The sequence below is a fragment of the Python bivittatus genome, unplaced genomic scaffold, assembly GCF_059951505.1.
Source record: "Python bivittatus isolate LINGU-HERP-01145 unplaced genomic scaffold, Pbiv_v1 ctg000960_np1212, whole genome shotgun sequence".
Classification (NCBI taxonomy): domain Eukaryota; kingdom Metazoa; phylum Chordata; class Lepidosauria; order Squamata; family Pythonidae; genus Python; species Python bivittatus.
The window spans coordinates 2,861,846-2,883,725 of NW_028277124.1; the positions used below are offsets into that span (position 1 = coordinate 2,861,846).

The window sequence follows — 21,880 nt, forward strand, 5'->3', positions numbered from 1 at the left end:
ACAAAAACATACCACAAAAATGTTGCTATCATTTGAAACTTTACAAAATATGCAGGCACTGTGCTATTTGAAACCTTAATTTACTCACTCTGCCATTACACGTCTCACATTGTTTGCATACAAAGACGGGTTTTTCTTTTCCTCTTCAGAAGGTATATACACAGGCAGGAACTATATACAGGAAAATAAAATTAGGTTTTAACACACAGTCATTATCATATTACATGAACACACAGTAACTGTTATGAAGAGAAAGAAATGTTATGGGAACAAGCATTTAAAATAAGGAACAAAAACCCAACATGAAGCTAGTTATCATTGAGAAGAGATAACATGACAAGTATTTGGCTTTCATTTCCTCTATTTAGCATGTTCTAAGAACAAACGTAATCCTTTAGAAAGCAAATTATTGCTTTTGCCCAAATTATGTCTTTATCTTTGTTCTATGATTTCCTGCCACTGCAGTTATTCCACTTTTCCCACCACTCAAGCCTTTAAACTGGGGGAAAAAATTTCTTTAAAAGAGCACTCAAATGTGAAATGAATCTCTTTCCTGCCAGTAGTAATATCACTTTAAGATACATAAAAATATAAATAAAACAGGCATAAACAAAACATTCCCTAAAAGCAAGCCAAAAGAATACTATCATGCATCAAAGCCCTGACAAACTAATTTATTTCTGCATATCTAAAGGCCAGTAAGAAATGATATCCTTCAGGAATTCCATAGTTATGCTGCTATAGAAAATACCTTCTCTTGTGTACTCATCAATTCAACTCCCTTTGGTGGGACATACAATAAGGGACATACAACAGGGACTCCGAAGAAACATGTAAATCATAGGCAGGCTCATGATAGTAGATGAGCATCAGTATTCTGGCCCAAGCTATTTAGGCTTAATTCTTAATTACTGGTTAAAACAAATTAAAATTGATTCAAAATTGGTATAAAAAGTTTGTAAAAGAAACTTCTGCCTGCCAAATTTTACACAAGTTGAAGCTGCTGATCACTTTTCAAAGGTAACCCAAGGGTGAATATTGTAATTAAGATATGGATCATTGAGGTTTCATCTTTTTCTCTCAAGAAGTGTAGCTGTGTAGAAATGGGCAATATTACTCTGAATATAACAGCTGTCTGACCCTTCGAGATCAATACAACATCCAAGAACATTGTTCAGATGTGAAATCTGTTGTGTTACATGTAATGTAAATTCATCTAGAACAAGCAGAACTCCCAATCTCAAAACAGTTTGTCAGTTGATCAATACAGCCTCCACTTCTTCTGGACTAAGGCTCAATTCATTTGTCCATTTCCAAACAACATTTCAATTTAGAATTTTCTTGGCATCCACTAATGGGACTTGAAGAAAAATCTCTGAATTTCTTCTCCAATGATTTAATGTTAAAAAGTGCAGGGAACAGTACAAAAGCCTGTGCAACTCCATACATCAATAGTTATTTGATTTAAGGAACATTTCCTCCATTTCCTCTTACAAAAGGTAGCAATAAGGACCAGAGACATCATAAAATAACAACTCAAATTCAGTATCAGTTGAATATTTCAGAACATTACTTTGTTGTTGTTGCTTAAGCTGAACTTAGATTGTAAGGCTTTCAAATGATAAACTTCATCCAAAATCATCACCATCAAGAAAGCCTGAACTTACATTATCAACACTCATTCCAAGATCTTATTCATAAAAAAAGATGAGAAAATTAGCTGGGTAGTAGTATTCAGGAAGGCTTCTTTGATAAAGATCTAAAAAAATATTTCTTTAGAAAGGGCGGACCACAGCCTTTTTGAAAAGAAACTATTACAAAACTCATTTTCCCAGCTGGCCTTCACTCGTCAGCCAGGAATGTTATGTAAGTATCAAACATTTAGTTGGCCTCATTCCTTCAAACACCTTGTCCTCCTCCAACTAATATACTTATCAGAACTAGCTAAGTGGTTGCTTCAATTGCCTTACCAATACCTACCCAAAATGTAGAGTCCAAGTTGAAGTGATTCAAAGCAATTTCCTTAGCAATGTTCTTTAAAAATTCACAACAGTGGTTTTCTCTTTACTATCCTAGATTCAGAGTATAATAGACATCTGAAATAACTCCACTGAACAAAGTTTGCAGATGCATTAGAGGCACAGAAGAACATCTTTACTACTTTACTACCATAGACTAAATTGTCTTATATGCTAAGAAATAGCTACACAAAGTTGAGAAATTGCTAATTTGTTTCCCTGAACTGATATATGATTTGTTATGAATTATTTAGTGAATAGCTGAAAATATTCAATGCAAAATAATTAACTATTTTAAAGTGTATCTTTTAAAGAAAAGTTTAAATATACAAATGCACAGTTTTGCAAAGAATGTTTGCATGTTGTAGGAGCTGTATCACAATAAAGTAATTCATAAAGCAGAAATAAGGAATTTTTCCTTGAGAAAAATCAAAAGCAACTGATGTTAGTAAGGAAGGATGATTAAGTCATATCATGAAATTGGAGTAAAAGAAAGTCAAGCACAATGCCAAAATGAAATTTACTGCCTTTATATTTGGTGTTAAGAGTTTTAAACAATTCAGGGATAAAAGCATAATTAAAATTATCTTATTAGTCAAAGGTGTAATGACAAAATATGATATTAATAAAAAAGTTATCTGCAGATAGACAATGATCTTAGTTACAAATACACAGTTTTACCAAGAATATGATTTAAATTCCATTAGCATGGGAAGTATGTTAATTTATATTACCTGTCTATGATATTTGTGGAATAGTCAATTTACTATTACCTTAATGTTATTAATCAAATAACATCCTAACAACATATGAAAAATTGGTATGTAGACCCTGTTAAGGATCTCATTCCCTCTTGTACATTCCATACAGACCCGTAAAAGCTAGGCATCATTACTACCTAAAAACCTTTACAGTATCGAAGTAGTAATTTATTAATAAACTGAGGTGTGTTGCTTTATCTTTTGATAGAGAAATTATTTGTTTGATTCTTATAAAAGAAAATATTCTTTGAAAATAACTCCATTGGAGAATGAAGAAGAAACATGTCTCAGGAAAGTTGGACAGTTTACTTGAAGAAAAGCTAAATGTTAAATGTAAAGCTTTGGCTTGGCTAAAATAGTGTTATTTTATTAGCTTCAAATCTGATCATTTGAGTTGATTTTATTATTCCTTTGAAGTTGAGTGGAAATACTTATTATACAGAAAAGTCATAAATCACCATTCTGATGTTGCTGCACATAAACACAGAAAGACCACCACTGAAAGGGAGTTCTTTTTTTCTTTTCTCTTCCCAATATCTATGCAGTAGAGTACAAATTAATATACTGATATTATTATTCTTACCTCTATTTCCACAAAATTATGAAACTGACATAAGGTAAGCCACAGGATCGTCAACCTTAGGAAGAAAAAAAAATATTGTCATTTGACAAGTTCATATACTATGATCAGTTCTGTAGTTAACATTAAGAAAAATGTTTGAGCTTGAAATAACCAGTGTTCCAATGTTTTTGTTTCTTCCATCCTTGAAACAAAACTCAAACCTTTCAGGTGCATGTCTAATGATTGGTACATTTTGTGACTCATGATTAGCTTGCTTTTTTTCAAGATTTTTCCACCCTAGCTAATACACCAGCAAGCACCGTCATGCACATAATGCTATTGGTTTAGACTAGAGGGATGACATGAGGTGGCATGCTGGAGAAACAGTTTTCTAACTACATGGTTTAGGATGTAAAAAGCCATTTTGGACTCTGCTCTGTTGCTGGAGAGAAAATTACTACAAATAATTTATTGAGATTGGAATAGATTACTACTGCTGTTGAAGCTTTGCTGACAAGTATCTGATACCTGACTTAGGCAATCTTGCCTATTTCCCTGCATACCATTTTAGTACTGTGCTTTCATTTTGGTTCTGAAGCAGTATAAAGACAGGCAGGAGTTTAAAGAGAGAGAAGTTTTCTTTAAATTTAAAAAATAATGTAAAATAAAAATTAAATTTAAATCTTTAAAGATTCCCCCATTAAGGACAAGAATGTCTCTCCTTAAACTCCCTCAATCACTACACCATAAATCTCCCTGCCTTTAAGAAGAAATTCATTATTTCAATTGGGTGCATACTAATATTGATATCTCTGCTATGCTGCTTGCTAGGCTGTACACATTTTAAAGAGAGCCTTTCACACACAGACGAACCAAAGCTCACGTAGTAGCTTTGCATCTTCAACTTCCAGCCTCAAACAGCATTAGCTGTTTTATTATTAAATTATTATTATTTATATTATTATTAATATAATATATTATTATATAATAATAAAATTATTAAATTAAAATTATTAAAAATATTGCCATAGCTAATTCTAATGAAAACTGTGTGGCCAATAGCAGTCAGCACTGACTACTACCACATCAATGTTGGCAGCTTTAGGGTAAAAAACAAGGGAGCAAGGGTCATGTTCCAAGTTCCCATTCTTTTCTTTGGTTGGGACACTTGAAATGTTTCCAGCTTTGCCCCTTGAAACACAGCCAACTCAGAAAATTCTAATGGGATGTTTCAAGTTGCACTGTTTTCTCCTGAGGTCAAAACAAAACACAGTTTTCATTTCATGCACATCCCTATTAACAATGAATTCTATTTGTTTTAGACGTTATTTCATATAGAACATGCATCAAACAAGAACATTAACAGACTACAGAATAATCAGATCAATTTGTTAGGACTGGGTCCCAATTCTCAATTTGTCTTTTAGAAATACTAAGTAACTGTCATTTACATCTGAGCAAAAAAAAATCATTTGGAGGGTGAATGTCACACTAAATATTACAGTAATAAATAATTCAAGTAGTATGTCACTGACTTACGCTCCTGGACCTTGCCATGTCCATGTAATTGTATCCTATAACCAAAATAATTGTTTTAAACATAGGTGTTATAGCTTCCCATTGCATTACCCTCAACATGTTAACAGGCTTCATCAGAAAAACAGTATCACTTTAACAACAGATATACATGATACATGAATTACAACTCACAGTGTCATACAGTTCAGAGATTTTTAAAAAATGACATAGTTCTTGTAATTCAAAACGTAAAGCTAGGAGTTTCTTAGTTTTACAAGACAAGTAGCATTTTCATTACAGCAGTAGAAGTAAAAATGTAATCTATGTTCTTATAAACAAAACTGCAAGGCAGATACAATAATGGAGTATTACAATGAATACCCATTCCCAGGACATGTGGGGCACAAGTCCAGGACCCATGGAATGGAACACCCTTAGAAAATGCCAGAGAGGCAGGAATGGCATCTCAGCATATTTTCCAACAGAAAATTGTATTGACTGGATTGACACTGCAGTCATGTGCTGTTTTAATCTGAAGTACTTTATTCCACTGTGGAAGAGTGGCAGCAGGCTAAGCCAATCAGGTACCACCTTTTGGGGCATGATGCTAGAACGGTGTGAGCCAGTTCCATTACTGCTCTTATGTCCTTACTGGGGCCCCTTTCCCAGGCTGAGATGAATATTTCAAAGAAAAATCTCATGTTATGTAATCAACCGTAACTCAAAGTCAAAATCCCGAGTGGGGTAGCAGATGATCAGAGGAGAGAAAGAAAGAAAGAAAGTGAGGGATGAGAATGAAAGGAAGATGTCAACAGCAAAGAAACAAAGTGATCAATAAGAAAATGAAACTGGAGAGTCAGCCAGAGAACTATGGAAGAAGGAGACACCTTGCTTAGTCCTGTTCAAAGACACCCTACCCTTCTACAATTCTGATTACTACTGAAACAACCCCCACTTTTTTCTCCTCAGGTTAATTAGAAATGTATGAAGAAATTCTTATGGCCTGAAATACAGTCCCATGTTTAATTCTGCTTGCTCTAGACTAGACTGCTGCTCTCGGATTATGAAGTAAACATCCCTTACTTTGCGGATGAAAAAATCAGCTGTACTTACACCAAAACGAATTCTAACTAGCACAATAATTTAACCGCATTGTCCCCTGCCCCATCCAGTTTCCCTAAGCCAGACAGCTGCTTAGAAAGAGTGCTAAACTGATTTAAGCAGGACGTCTGATCACCGATCATTTATGTTACACACATTTCTCATAAAAGTTCCAATCTCAGAAAGGTTTTTTCCCTTTGGCTTGTTGCAGTACATTCCCTTTGGCTGTGTTAGAACACTCATTTTTCAGACTGACTGTGCTTTTGCAACACTGGACAAGTTGAAAGCACCAGCTGCATCGGTTTACAGCAGTATGTTTCAATCTTGGCAACTTTAAGATGTGTAGATTTCAACTCCCAGAATTCCCCAGCCAGAATTCTGGGAGTAGAAGTCCACACATCTTAAAGTTGCTAAAGTTGAGAAACACTGGTCTATAGTATTTTATAGAGATATTCAAAGTGCCCTTCTTTTTCCATTATCTTCTAGACTGCTTGGTTGTACAGGCAATTTTACATTAATCTGTGAATGTAATTCTCTTATATAATGTAGCTAGACTGTGTGTGGCCAATACAAAACTAACTGAGATCTAATTGCTACCTTATATCTACGCTGATGTTCTTAACCTATAGTTTAGTGCTATAGTTTTGCTAGGTGTTTGTTTAGATACCATCAAGTACTATTTTATGTTATTATTACATTACATAGGTATAATTTAAATCCTAATCTTAATTAAACTGATAATGTCTAACAGATTTTAGCTTTACAGTATTTTTTTAATTTTGCACCACTATCTTTTAAGTTTATAGTTACTATTTTCAAAACTTGCAGGCACAGGTTGTTTTTAATGGTGTGATTGTAAACTATAGCTGATCTTGATTAATGACCAAAATTATTACTGTTGCTAACTTTGTGAAATGCTTTGTTATTTCCTCCCTTTCACTGAAGAATTAAGCCAATTCATGCTGTGTTTGTCGTGCAATAATACGTCTTTTTAAAAAACAGAAGTCAACAGTCAACTATTAGCCAAATTATTGGTGCTTTGCTTTTCAAGGAATAGATCTGAGAATATACTTTCAAATAATTTCTTAATATCTCTTCTAACACACAGTATTATTTCAAATATTAATGCACATGATCAGTACAATACGTACCAGCTTGTTTGGATAACGTAAAATCACTGGTTGCACAGGGACTCCAGGGATAAATGCTCCTGCAATATGCATGGGATAGATTTAATTACAACACTCTCTCATTCCAAGCTATTATGATCTTAAAGAAAATTGAATGGATCTAAATCCTAGAGAACCCACTAAAATCAATGACCATTAAATTACTTACACCTAACTTAAGTACTGCTGATTCCAATAACTCTATTCTAAGCCTGATTAAGCCTGGACTCTGGATCCAAACTAGTATGAGCAATATATTAGTATCTGTGTTCACTAATAGTTTAAAATAGTTTAAGTTCTAGACAATGTAAACAATTTTCTACTAGCAGCAATACCTTCCCGCTAGTATAATCTTATGAGGTTGATATATATATTTTCAGGAACGGACAAAGCAGAAGTTCTATTACAAGGCTTGTTTGTTGGAATGTACACAGTTTTTTGAGTAAGAAACATTTCAAGATGAAACAGGCTGTTCTGGCCTTTCTGGAAGAGTTCTGAGTTTTAAAGAATTCTGTTTTGAGCTGAAATAAACATTTTAGATTCAAAATAGAGCCATTTCAATCTGAATACTTCCAGAATGGATGGAATACCCATTTTATGCTCAACGCTCGTTGAATCTGAAACGTGTGGCACATCCTTATATTTGTTTTCCACTGATACAAAACTTTTTAAAAGAAAAAAATCTGCTTTGTAGAGTTTTTCTGTATTATGACTCAATAATTCAATACATTCAATAATATGTGAATGTAACTGACATTATTATTGGTAATCTCAATGGAACAGATATTAGATGGAAGAAAACTGCATTATAAACCAAATATATTATTTATTTATTTATTATTAAATTTGTATGCCGCCCATCTCCCCCCAACGGGTGACTCTGGGTGGCTCATAGTTAAAATCAGAAACCCCATCAACAATTTAAAATGCCCCATAAATAGTTAAAATAAATTAATCCATTAAAAAAAAATTGGTAAATCAGAAAGCAATCACAAATGAACAAATCAAGAATGTTTTCTGTGTTTTCAGTTTCTGCAATGCAGAAAGTAGCATCATCTTTGGAATGTTGTTAGTTCCCCTTCTAATCTGCATTACTGTATTGACATTCATATTTTAGTTCAACAATTCATATTTTAGTTCAACGATTCTACCCTTCTCTAGATTGTAGCAATTTATGTACTAAATCTTTCATACAGGAATACAAAACTTTCCAACTATTCTGAAGTACTCTTTTAAAGTTCCAATGAAAGAGGCCTTTAGGGAGTTTATAATAAAAGTTTTCAAAACTTTATTTTAGTTTTCTGTGAGAGCTCTATGCCATGCCATTAGGGGAAGATGTCAGAAATTGGCTTTATTAAGGAAGACTTATGTTATACCGTCAATTACTGACAATACACCATCACAAAAACTTGGATTATAAATTCAATACTTTGAAGAAATCCACGTATTCCATAAGCTATGCAGTCTGGGTATTTTATGAAGCTTTCTTGAAGATCAAAGTAATGAGCAAACACAAAGGCACATACATCAAGAACAGCCTTTGCATTTTGCCAGGGAACAGTCATTACTTTTTGCAAAGTTTTAAGAATATTTGAATTTCTTAAACAGGCTAAGCATCCCTTGTCAATTAAATTCTGCAAGGCATTTTTTCTAATATTTCCATATGTATAAATACATTTTGGTAACACGTTACCAAAAATGTTCTTACCCCACAAAGGAAGGAAACAGAAAGAGGCACATTTGCTGTAATGCAGGAAGTGAACCTAGGCAATAATGAACACTGAACTGTATGTTTCAAAATCTGAAATTATTAAAGGAAAATTGTACAAAATACCTACCAGGTTTGAATGTAATTAGGCAGGATCGATTAGTGCAGGTTCCTTCTGGGAATATCATTATCTTAAAACAAAATAGAAATACCTGTTAATATTTTTTAGGCATCTGGTGCATCCTTTTAAGAAGCATGATTCAAATGCAGAATTTAAAGTCTTCAATTTGCTGCTCAAGGCACTTGTAAAGAGAAAGTAGTAATCTCTGAAAGAATTCATGGAATGAGGTATAGTGTCCATATAAGCACTCTCATCTTTGGCACTGCAAAAGGCAGGAAGTATGATGAAATGTTTTCTCTCCGTACACCTATTCCATCTTATCTAAGAAGATAAGTCCTTGCGTCTTAAGAATAAAATATACTGTGAAAGCAGCCACTAATCTATCTCCTCAAAAGCCCATGTTTGGGATTCCTCAAACTGCTTCCAGTTCAGGGAATTCACTTCCAGAAATGGCCAAACCACCTTTGGAAAGGCATAGTCTGGAGGGGGAACAGAACATTCAAGAGCGTTACAGAATGTTCTGTTCCCAAATCACTGAATTTTGCAGAAAGGACCCAAATTTAAGCAAGTGGTAGAGATTTTTTCCACTATATGAGAAAAGTTGTATATATACTGAAAACACAATTGAATGATATCAAAAATTATTAGAACTTCAAAATGCATGGTTACTTTTCGGTATTTAACACAGGTCTAGTTGTTCCATCTCAAAGATAATATCACTAAATTGGAGAATGTTGAGAAAAGGCAACAGAATGATCACTATACCTATAAGAATACACTAAACTGCTTGGTTCATTCGATTTAGAAAAAAAGACATCTAATTAAGAGACATAACTGTATGAACCAATAAGGAATTTTCAGGAAAAATATTCCTTTTTTCTGAGCTCTCTTTACTCAGAAATGAATAAATGCTAAGGCAAATTCTATTCTCTGCATTTTACTTCAGAGGCACACAATTACTGCCCTAAAATCATTCAAATATTCACTATGTTTATAATGTAGTAAACAACAATGCTCGGTGTTATAACTGCAGAAATGGGAGGAGTCTGAATGATCATGGATGTTTTATTACACTGAGCACATTCCATAAGCAAAGTACTGCAATTACAGAATAGTAAGTCACAACAGGCTATTTCAGAATTCTTTTAAAAACAGTAAATATATGAATGCCTGTACAGTGATCAAGAAATGCTGGTTCATTTCACAAGCTGGACAAGACAACCTTCTCTCCTTTCAAGGGCTCAATGAGCACTGTTGACAAATACTGCTGGCAAAGAACTGAACCAGCTTGACACACTGACCTCATTCATATGTCACACCCAGCTAAGATTATGATTGAATGGAGAACACGCCAGCTTTACATCTGTTGCTTTCTCCAGCAAATGGATGTAGCTAATGTCTAGGCTTTGTTAGCCAAGTTTAACATAATGGCCAAATGAAGAATGCTGGTTCTGACAGCCAATGAGGAAACAGAGAATTAAGCTATTAAGCAAACCAAAACTTCATTCTTATATTTCCTCTCAGCTGATAAAATCCTGTTTCAACATCCTGGTACATCTGGTTAAACTATTGAAGAGTATTAATCCATGTTTGTTTATGGGAAGAATCAGTGGCCTAAGCCAATAGATTCACTGATAATGCAAACCCAGCAAAGCATAGTAAAACTGAAGTGACCACACATGAGAATTATGAGAATTATGTACCCTTTACTACACAAATGTAATTACAACATAATACCTTATTGACCATAATGTTCCACATTCAAGGCATCAGTGTAAGAACCACTTGTCAATGGCTTTCTTAGGATGAATATCTTGTAACAAACATATATTTCATTGGGATGATCTGATTTCACTGACAGACAATTTATATTTAAATTTCTGTGGATCAGAAATTTAACATCAAAGCCTAATTAATACAGAAAGACCTAGTTAGAGTGCTTAAATATTTTAAATTTCTTATAAAACCAACCTTGTGCTTATTTGCAGCTGGCACTCTTAGAACAATTGCTGTTATAATATAAATAATTTCTGTCCAAATGAGTTTATTTATTGTTTTCAGAACCTACTCATTACTTTTAGTGCAGCCTGATATAATGATCATACTCAGCTCCCATTATTTTAAGGACCTTCAACACTTTCAATGGATTTCTTGTCCTTTGTTTCAGTATATCAGCCTACAAAGTCAGCCAATGACAAGACTGCTCTGTTTAGCACCATGCTGGACGTTTGGTTTTCTGCTCCATTTTTTCCCTCCCTCCTAAAAAGAAAAAAGTATTTAGAGCAAAATCCTTTCAAACTAAGCCTATACTTAACCACAGCAAGTGGATACTTCACATTCTTTTCTGCTCCAATAAAAAGTAAAATAAACATATGCTAGTTGAGATCCTTAAAAAATGGTCCCTACTAGATTCTTTTCCCTATCTTTCCTTTAAAACAGCCATGCAGGGCAAACAGTGCTCCTCAGCAACTCTCCTCTGAGTGTTTACATTGTGCACATGTGAAGACTGCTGTGGCTGTCATCCACTTAAGGCAGTAAAATGCAGGCGGAAATGTATATGGAGATGATATATAGAGCTGGAAGTGGCATGGGAAGGAAGATAGGGCCAAGCACTTTCCTCACAATGTACTGTGAAACATCTAGAAAAGAGGGCAGAGTGAAGAGCTGTTCAGATGAAGAGAATCAGATGAAGGGACAGTACTGGTCAGCTCAGTATGCCTGGCACACACATTCTTTGCTCATCTGTCTGGGGTTTTTTTCCCCCCTGTTTTACTAATCCTAGATTAGTAGATGAGTAGAATTCCTAAGCCCTGGAGGCAGCTGTGCAAAAATACAGGTTTTAAAATAAAAAGGTCATTCAGCTGTTCACAACTATGTATATGCATATTAAAAATACTGATTACAGGAAAATACAACAATTGCCCAAGGAAAGGAGAAAACCACTCAAATTTCCTGCCTTATGTAAAAACAATTACAGAGGGAAAAATGCAAAACTGATTTCATAACTTCGAAAACTCTCTCACCACTAAGATTTATAATATAGTAGACTGAAATACAGATCACTGTAAGCACCGTGTAAACAATAAGATGCATGACCACCATAACAATGGTACTGAGATAGGAAAAAGGATCCATGATTCCCAAGCCCTAGGATATCTATTAAACAAAAGAACCAGAATGTTAATGAGTCACAGGTTTCCTAAAATATCAAAATCTGCATGTGAGCAAAACTATAAACAAAAACACCACTGCCTTTGCCTGCCAGCAATCAAAGAAAGCTTAATATCCTCTTTCGTGAACATTCATGGGCAAACGGCAGGGTCAGAAATAGAAATATGGACTAAATATTCCTAAATTTATTGAAAAACAGCCATTTTTTGTTTTAACAGGTAGATTTGCTTTAAATCAAGTAAAGTACAGGAGACAAGTGAGAAAATACTAATTCAACAGGGCAATGAAAAATTCCAAATTCAAACTGAAATTTGTCTTACACACCATTGGGATCCAAAATGGAGGTGGCAATTATGTTGAACAAAAATAGCATACTTGTGGTATTTCTTTACAGGGAAGAAATACAGTTAAATTAAGATGCTTTATCAATACCTGTGGCCATTTGCCATTAGACTGAGCACGTCGTCTTATTTCCTCAACAGTTTTTCTGCGGGAATCCTGATCCGATCGAGATACAAACACAGGGCGTATATATTTAATTAAAGCTAGAAAGAAACACAAAAATGTCAACATTCCCGTTTCTTTGGTATTGTTTATATTATATAAAATGTATCAATTATTAAGCAGAACAAAACAAAATATAATAAACCCATTTTAGAAAAAGATGTTAATCTTTTTCTGTGCTGGAAAACTACTGAACACAGTAGCAATACATTAAAAATAAACTAAAATAAACTATTTAGATATTACTCTGCATATTGAAACCTTAACCTGAAAGCAATTTTTAAAAGCTCAATTTAACATACCAATTTTATTCTCTTTCTCTCTGAAATTGCCTTACTGAACTCAATACAGATGGAAGCTTCAAACAACTGAAACAATTACTTATTCTGGATGGGATGAAAACTTAACTAAAAAGCCAGTACACAGCAGCCCTAAGGAAAAGCTTATAAAGTCAGCCATGCAATTTTCAAATTATGTCATTTTGGTCCATGACTGCTGATACATCACATTTATATTTATAACTTAACATGGAGTTATTTTGGATTGCATTATTGTAGCCTGCTTCTTACAGGAAAAGCTAATCTAAAACAATCTTCTTACCTGACTCTCTAGATATGATGGACTACCTGAATTTCCAGATATAGATATTCTGAGAATTCTGAAAGTTATAATTCAACACTTTTGGATAGCATTAAGTTGGAAAACATTATTAGGCCATCTCCCAGGAACTTTATCCAACATTATCAAGGAGAGCCTTAAATTTTTTACTAGAGTCTCTTTAAATGTAATACAATATGGCAGCACCCAACTGATGCAGCAAAAGCTTAGGGGGTTGGACCTAGTCAGGATTTACAAGAGCGAGCATCAAGAATACCATAACTATAGACTAGATTAGGAAGTCAAAAAAACATTCCAGAAAAAGCAAATGGCAAACCATTTTCTTACTGTTCCCAAGAAAACAACATGGATGTACAGGTAGTCTTCATTTAGCGACTGCCTCAGACAGCAACTGTTTGCCGTTACAACAGTGATGAAAAGCTAACTTTGTGACCAATCCCTGCATTAAGACCTCTCGCTCTCAATCATGTGTTCGCCATTATAGTCAGTTAGTATGGGCTGTCCTGAGCCTGAGCCTTTTTCTTCTGTCCCCCCTCACAGAGAAGAGAAATTGCCTAAACAATCTCTCTTCCTGAGCTGCTTTTCTCTGCAGCAGAGTGCAACCCTAAAAGGGCTAACCATAAATTAACAAACTCAGTTCTGTGACTAATTAGTTGATTAGAACCCTCCTGCCCACTCCCAGCTGCTGCCTGAAATTGACAAGACCCTAATCAGTTTCATACTGAAGGCTTTCCTTTGCCTCCTAAGTGGTGCTAGCACATTCCTTTGATGTGTGTTCCCCACTGTGTGCCTGCTTTTGCAATCCCTTCCCCTCCAATGAATGTAAATACAAACATTAATTCTCTTCTTGATAATTATAATGGGGTGAGCATTCCCAAGGGTGAGGGAATGAGGAAAAGAGCTATAAGATTTGCCCTTTTACCCAATTTCCTTGTGAGTTGAGTTATGGAAACCTTCCCTGCCGTTTAGGCTCACCCAGCTGTTTGCGGTTGTATCCTTCTGATGCTGTAAAGCAAAGGAAAGCTGAAATAAAATTGTAAACATAGTTGCAGTCATGTGATTTTTCACTTAGTGACTGAGTTGCCAGTCCCAAATGCGGTTACTAAATAAGGACTACCTGTATCCACATAACTATCAGGAATCAAGCTAGACAAGACAAGTTTTACTTATGCACATGCAGCTTCTTTTCCTGCCACTCATCCTCTCTATTGCCTATTAACTATATTGGATTCTCAAATTTACATACCATACTCCATGACTCATCTGCCAGAATATTTTATTATACTTATTTATAACATCATGGACCTGTATGGTATTGTGTTACTCATGTAGCAAAGGAAAGGTAATTGACTAGGAAAGTTTCCTGTAGTTTCTAGAGGGGAGTAGGGAAGCAGGCAACAGATTTTCTGAAAAAGCCAGACTAAGGAAGATTGGTTGAGTCGCCTTGACAAGTTGCCATTTTTCAGCTGAAGCTAACCTTACAGTGTTGTTTAAAAGAATAAAACTGAACAACCCCATAGATGCCATCCTTAGAATACAGAGATAAGGGCTGCAAGACTCTTGGTGGGTTGATAATATTGTAGGTTATTTTTCAAAACAGAGAAATGTCAACTTAAAAATAAGACTGGGCTATATCTCATCACATTTCAAACTTTCTACCATCTTTGTTTAGGATGCAGACTGCCTTTCCTTATCTGCTTCTCTCACTTAAGTAACCTGGAGTTACTTGCTCAGCAGATACCTTTTCCAAATGATTGCTTGTAGCATTACCTTTGCTATAGTTTAGCTAAAGAAGTGAGTCCAAAGCAGCATTTCCACTGTCAAATGCATTCCAACAATGCTAGCAAAATAGAATCCATTAATTTTGTATCAGACTCCTCTTCTTCTATGTTCCAGATATTCCTCAACCATGACAACACATGAATTTCAATGTTTTGCCAAGAACTATCTAGTTAAACATGTTAATTCAATCTAGTTAAACATGTTAATTCAATCTAGTTAAACATGTTAATTCTTAAAGGTTTTGGAATCAGTTAAGGAATTATTAAGAAATGAAATTCTATTCAACCCTTAATAATGCTGTTTAAATTAGTTATCCTTCATGTTTACAGGCTTAGGCAAGAATCTGTTTTTTTTTAACTTCCTGTGAGAAAAAACAGTAAAAATATAATATTTTCCATTTTCACAATAGGTAAATTGTGAAGAGTTACTTGGGATCACCAATATTCAACAAGCATTTATTGACTGATTGATTGATTGGGATTTTTTGAGGGGGTACCTTAATAATTTGTAGAGTTCATCCTGAACAATATCTAATAACTCTGCTTTTCTGGTCATTTTGATTCCAGTTGTAACTACAAATGTTGCAAGCAAGCTACTTGAAAGAAGATTACATAGCAATTTTAAATCAAGAAATTTAGCTGACTCATCTATTTATGAAATCACTCTTTAAAAAGATACCAAGTGCCATCAACCAAAGTAATTATCTGAGTTCACAGTCTAAGACAAACACTGATTAAGAAACAAACAGAAAACATACACACATTGAACAAAATATTTTAACTAATACACCATTAACCAGAAAAGGCTGCCCTCTCCATGCACCAAGGCCATTTTAAAGCCTTTCCTACAGATGCTTATGTGGTCTAAGGTATGGCAGGGAGCCTCTGGGAGCCTCTGCAAAGAAGCTATCCTGAAGCCTAGTATAGAAATAGTCCAAACAAAACAAATTATGGATCAACTACTATGTACAGTTTTTATAGAAGCCATGGATGATATTTTATGGATTACTACTGATTCTAAAATCTCTTTGCAACCATGTTTTTGCAACATTCTCTGAAACAAATATTTGATCCAAGTCATCAGAGGCTACTTTATGAGGTATATTTCCTCCCATATGAGTGCCATATGGTAGGCAAACTAAGATAAAAATTGAAATAATGATGGAACCCCCTGGATGAACTCATAAGCAAGTTTAAGTACCTTAAACTTTAGTCAGTAGAGAAGTTTACCATTTCATGAAGTCAAATGCACTCCAAGAAAGCCATAAAATATGTTGGTATAAATAGGAATAGAAGTGTGGGAGTTGTAGTCCAAGCTGTCTACAGGGGACCACTTTCCCTGCTCTTAATAGTAAGTATGGCACCATATGCAGTTAAAAGTAATACAATTTCACCAAGAACTTTTCTTTCACAGATACTATTGCAATAATATACAGTCATGTGAAAAAGTAAGTATACCCATTGAAATTTTTGACTTTTTCAACATATTTCAACATACAGATATTTGATACTCATTTCAACAATATTGATAAAGGGGATATAATATAACAAATATCATGCACCACTTATTTTGTAATCCATTGTGTAATTTAAATAAACATAAATGCAAATTTTGCATGTGGAAAAAACACACCCCTATATTTATCACTATCTCAAATACCTAAAATTAGAATTAGGTGCACCAGATGAGGTGCAAATGATTAGAGCATTAGACAGGATCTGGGAGGAACCTGTCTTATTGAAACCTCAGACATTTAGTTTGATTTGTTTGTTGTTGTGTGTGGTATCACCATGCCTATATCAAAAGAGCTCTCTGAGGCCTTCAGAAAGAAGGTTATAGATGCCTATGAGTCTGGAAAGGGATTTAAAAAGATTGTCAAACAAATTCAACATCAATAATTCCACTGTCCTCCACATCTACAAGTGAAGAATACTTTAAACAACTGCCAGCTTGCCCACGCCAGACTGTTCTAGCACGTTCAGCCTGAGAGCAGAGCACAAGGTGCTGAAAGAAGTCTCTAAGAACCCCAGAATTTCATCATGTGACCTACAGGTAATTCTTGTTACTACTGATATCAAAATGCATGAGTCTACCATTAGAAAGAAGCTACACAAATCGGATCTATGTGGGAGGTGTGCCAGGAGGAAACCTTTGCTGTCCAGAAAGAACATCAGGGCAAGACAAACGTTTGCTCATGAATGCTTAGGCAAAGACCAGGACTTCTGTAACAATGTGCTCTGAACAAATAAGGCAAAGATAAGAGTTATTTGACCACAATACCAAAAAACATGTTTGATGAAAACCCAAGGCAGCATTTCTCCAGAAGAACTTGATACCAACTGTAAAGCATGGTGGTGGAAATGTTATGGTTTGGGGCTGCTTTGCTGCATCAGGGCTTGTGCAGCTCACAATCATAGAATCCACTATGAATTCTTCATTGTATCAGAGGGTGCTTGAAGATAATGTGAGACCATCTGTCAGAAGACTGAAGCTCAACTGAAAGTGCACCTTGCAATGTGACAATGGCCCTAAACATTCCAGAAAATCCACAAGAAATGGTTGGGGGAAAAAAAGAAAAGAAATGGAGGGTTCAAATGGAGAGTCAAAGCCCAGATCTAAATCTCACTGAGATGCTGTGGGGTGTTTTGAAACAGGCTATATGCAAGCAAGAAACCCCTCAAACATTGCACAGCTGAAAATCTTCTGCATGGAAAAGTGGCCAAAAAAAAAAAAAAAACCCCTCCTAGCTGATGTCAGAGACTGATAGATAGTTATAAGAAATGCCTATCTGAGGTTGTTTCTGCCAAAGGGGACAATGCCAGGTATTAGAACTAAGGTTGTCCTTATTTTTTTTCTACAGAATGAAATGGCATATCTGTTAATTTTTTGTTGAATAAATGACTGCAAAGTCAATTTTCCAGAGTTTTTTTGTTCAGTTACATCACTTTTATCTTTATATACTGTTTGTATGAAGACAAAATATTGATATGTCCAAATATGTTAAAAAGGAAATTTTTTTTTACATGGGTTGTACTTTTTCACATAACTATAGTTGTAAAGATATCTTGGAATCAATAGTAATCCATAAAATATTATACATAACTTTTACAAAAACTGTATAGTAATTGATCCATAATTTTCAGTAGTTTTATCAGCTCTATGGAATTCTGAACCAAGACCTACTTGAGTAAAATAAAATCAAAATAAATAAGTAAAACAAATCCTTGAAGTGATTTGTTAATACAACCTTTGCTTGATTAATAAGTTCTCTCTACATATACCAATGATCTTGTGGCTGACAACTAGGGGGCTAGCTGATAGAGTCTTAAAGCCCAAATATGACCCCATGAGAATGACTCATATACAGCAACAATGTATTAAAAATAGGAGGGCCCAAGATTTTCTTTAAAATTCTGTTCTTTACAATCAACAGATTATTAAAATATTTTACCTTAGTTGCTACTAATGCTTAGAACAGTTTTTCAGCTACCAAAACTAACTGTAATCACCTGAATATTATTTGGAAGATAATATTTACTTACTTCCCCAAACAGGAATATCTTTGCTTTCAGCTTTCATAACAATGGAAGCCATAGTCATTGTCACTGGTATTGCATCAAAATACGATGAATGTGGAGCCAGAGTCAGAATTGCTGCTTCAGTGGGCAATGCCTGTCTGCCCTTCACATTTATCCAATGGAATCCACCAGCAAGCCACATTGTCCTCATAATTGCCTTCAGCATGATATCAACAACTCTGAAAACAAGTAGATACCAGAGATGCAAAAGCAACCTTGTTATTTTAAAACTGCATGCTAAGACTTTCTATTTAATTTATCTTTTTTAATGAATTCAAAATTTTCAGTTAAGTTCTTGTTTCCCAAGAATGTTTTTAATTTTAAAGCAACATGATGCTGTGTTATGTCAGAATTAAAAGTTATTTAAACAGTAACAATTTGACCTATGTGCCCAGTGATCCCTTTGACTGATTTTATTATACATACTTCCAAAGGCAGATGGTTACAGTCAATCACTATAGAACAAAGATCACTACTACTTCAGATAAGTTGATGGTGTGCAAATTTGGGGGCCAACAACCACACTTGGCATTTGAGTGGCATGCCAAGGCACACAGTTCAAAAAATAAGAAGAGACAGGTTACAGAAATGGGTGGGGTTATGACAAAACAACTAATTTAATTTAAATTCAATGAAAATTAAGTTAAAATGCTCATTATGTGTGTTCAAAATTCTGTGGCCTTTCTGCTATAAGTTCTGGTGTCCTCTGACCATTCTGTTTTCCCACAGAATGTACTGATCTGGAAGCAGCTTACTGTCTTCTAGAAATGATTATTCCATAACAGTCCTAAGGCTTCAGGGACTGCAGGCAGTCTAAACCTCCAGACTGGAATAAACAGCTGCTAAGTCAATCCTGCTGTCTTCTGATTTTAGCATCCCTTTACCACCTCCTTGTCCAACACTTCTAGCAGTCATAATCAAGTCTCTTCCACACCCAGACAAAATGACTGCAAGAGTCAGAAGAACAAAGAAGCCAAGTTTTATCATCGGATCAGCTTTATGAAGGCCATTAAATAAGAAGTGAATGCATTTCTGACCCTCTCCCAGTCAGTACCCATCGTAGGTGTTCAATCAAAGCAGGCAAAATGTGTCCATTCTATGACATAAATTATATTATGGAACCTCCTTGTTATTTATTGGTCAGCTGAAACAACAATATTATCTAGTTCCTTCCTCCTCAAAGCAAAACTTTGATTAAAAGAAAAGAGAAGTTACATTTCTCTGTATAAGTAGCTTGGCCATTGGTAACAAAACATTCTCAAAAGGTGAGGGAATGGGTGTCTCTGCTCTAAAATATACTTCAATTTGCATATATCAGAACCAGGCAACTTCTTCCTCCTTTAAGGTAATCTGATGAAGCATTCATCTTAGATAACAGAAGACTATTTCATATGAATGAGGAAAGGCTCAACTGCTAAGCAACTGTTAGACTCTGATCCAATCAGATGTACCCAATGTTAATCCTGGTATTAACATTGCACAGCAGAGCACACACAGAAAAACTTCCGGAAGCAGCACTGCTCTCACAAGCTTATAAACATTTTCAGCAACTCATCTTCAAGTTTAAAAAGAAAAGTTAATGCAAACTGATACAGTCCAAAGAATTCAGGAAGATTCTACACTGAAAAAGTATCACGGAAGAAAAAATAAGTAGCGTTTTAAGACGAAGTTATTCATTGTAAGCAAATCTGTCTCAATCCTGGCCTCTGCTTTATGTACTGAAAACCACCTTTCAGAAGGGGGAAATCTTCAGCACAGAACCTGGGAAACATAGATACTGAACCATCAAAACTTCTGTGTTTTATATGAACCCATTGTTCCATAGGCAATGTTTTAGTGCAGCGCTTGGTGCAAGTATTCCAGCATTATGCCTTTAACCAATTATCTAAGGCAAGATAAAGAATGAAGAGGTGGACACCCTAGAAAATCCTGTGAATTGAATTTTCATCATGCCTAATTATGGAAGAATACTTTCTCTGCAGTAAATTCATTTTAGGGTCCTAACTAGAAATATGTATATTAAGTTACTGAACTAAGGGTGGCAATGTGGAGCTGGAGGCCACAATTCAGCTTCTCAAGCTTCTGGAGGGCTACTTAATGTCACCAAGAAGGCTCTGGGAGGCAAACCTCTCCCATCCTGACCCCAAAGCTAACCCTATTGAAATAACACCACTGAAAATGATGATTACCGCAATCTGGGGCTAATGGGAGGGTGAACAAATAGGGGGCTGGGAACTGGATGGAGCCCACATTGTCCATCACTATCTTAAACCATGCCAATTGCAGTTGAGGCATGGCAAGAGATGCTGGCAAATAAAATGGACACAATGACTTACTTTCGCCACCACGATAGAGGCTTTTCTAGTCCTTTCTCAGCAGATCCTATTGAGGCAATGAACGCAAAAGGCCAAGCCAACAACATCATGAACGCAGCAACGAACAGCCGGATGGGGAACAGAGTCAAAGTCATGAAGACAATCTGTAAAATTAAAAGAATTCATTTCAAAGGATTTGGTTTGGACACAAACCAAACAATATTTGCATTGATGAGCACAAAAAACAATTAACAAACCTTTCTTTCTCTCTCTGGTATTTGAATGCAGTAATAGGCAATGTTAAAAATGCCTCAATTTGTGGTTCCAAAGCTTTGTTTTGTACAGTTGGGGAAATTTTAAAGTGACTAAAAGGGGCAAAAAATGTTTACAATTCTGAATGAATCCCCAGCGCTCATTAGATAAAATTCTATCATATTCTCATATATTAACTAGACACATTTTCTATGTTTTATTTGTGAATTTAAAATGTTTCACAACACCTTAAAGTAAAGTTAGTTGCAGAAATTGAGTAACAAAGATATGCAACAGTGCTTTTGCACATATAGCTTTCATGGCACACACAACCATAATTGTTTAATCTAGGGCTAAGCTAGATAATCCATGAACTGTCTCCGACTCTCTAGCCTATTCTGGCACCTAAAGAGCACTTATAAATTGCTATGTTGAAATCTTAGTAGCAGAATTAGTAGCATGTTTCACACTGGTTTCGCCCAAAGAAATAGCAAAATGAATTTGTGAAAGAACACTCATTTGGATCCTTAATCTTCCTCTCCCAGCTTTCAGAAGGACTCAAACACATCATTAACCTCCTGATATGTCACACTTGGGGAAGTCAGCTCCCATCAAAGCTCATGGTTATAATGGCAGCTGAATACTGACTTAAAATATCACATATTGCTTTTACAAAAACCAAAACATGGGAAAGCACAAATT

The 21,880-nt window shown here is 35.2% G+C and overlaps 1 protein-coding gene across 3 annotated transcripts in view; it reads right to left on the reverse strand.

Annotated features, from left to right (window-relative positions):
- Positions 1-21,880, reverse strand: part of LPCAT1 (lysophosphatidylcholine acyltransferase 1) — a 51,886-nt gene that overhangs the window by 20,298 nt on the left and 9,708 nt on the right. For all 3 annotated transcript variants that reach the window (XM_088131397.1, XM_088131398.1, XM_088131396.1), the window contains exons 2-9: positions 20,948-21,090; positions 18,576-18,790; positions 12,562-12,674; positions 8,968-9,028; positions 7,112-7,170; positions 4,881-4,915; positions 3,363-3,417; positions 89-171 (exon numbers count right to left, since the gene is read on the reverse strand). In XM_088131397.1, the coding sequence (XP_087987523.1) occupies positions 89-171; positions 3,363-3,417; positions 4,881-4,915; positions 7,112-7,170; positions 8,968-9,028; positions 12,562-12,674; positions 18,576-18,790; positions 20,948-21,090 (764 nt within the window). The remainder of the gene's footprint in view (positions 1-88; positions 172-3,362; positions 3,418-4,880; positions 4,916-7,111; positions 7,171-8,967; positions 9,029-12,561; positions 12,675-18,575; positions 18,791-20,947; positions 21,091-21,880) is intronic.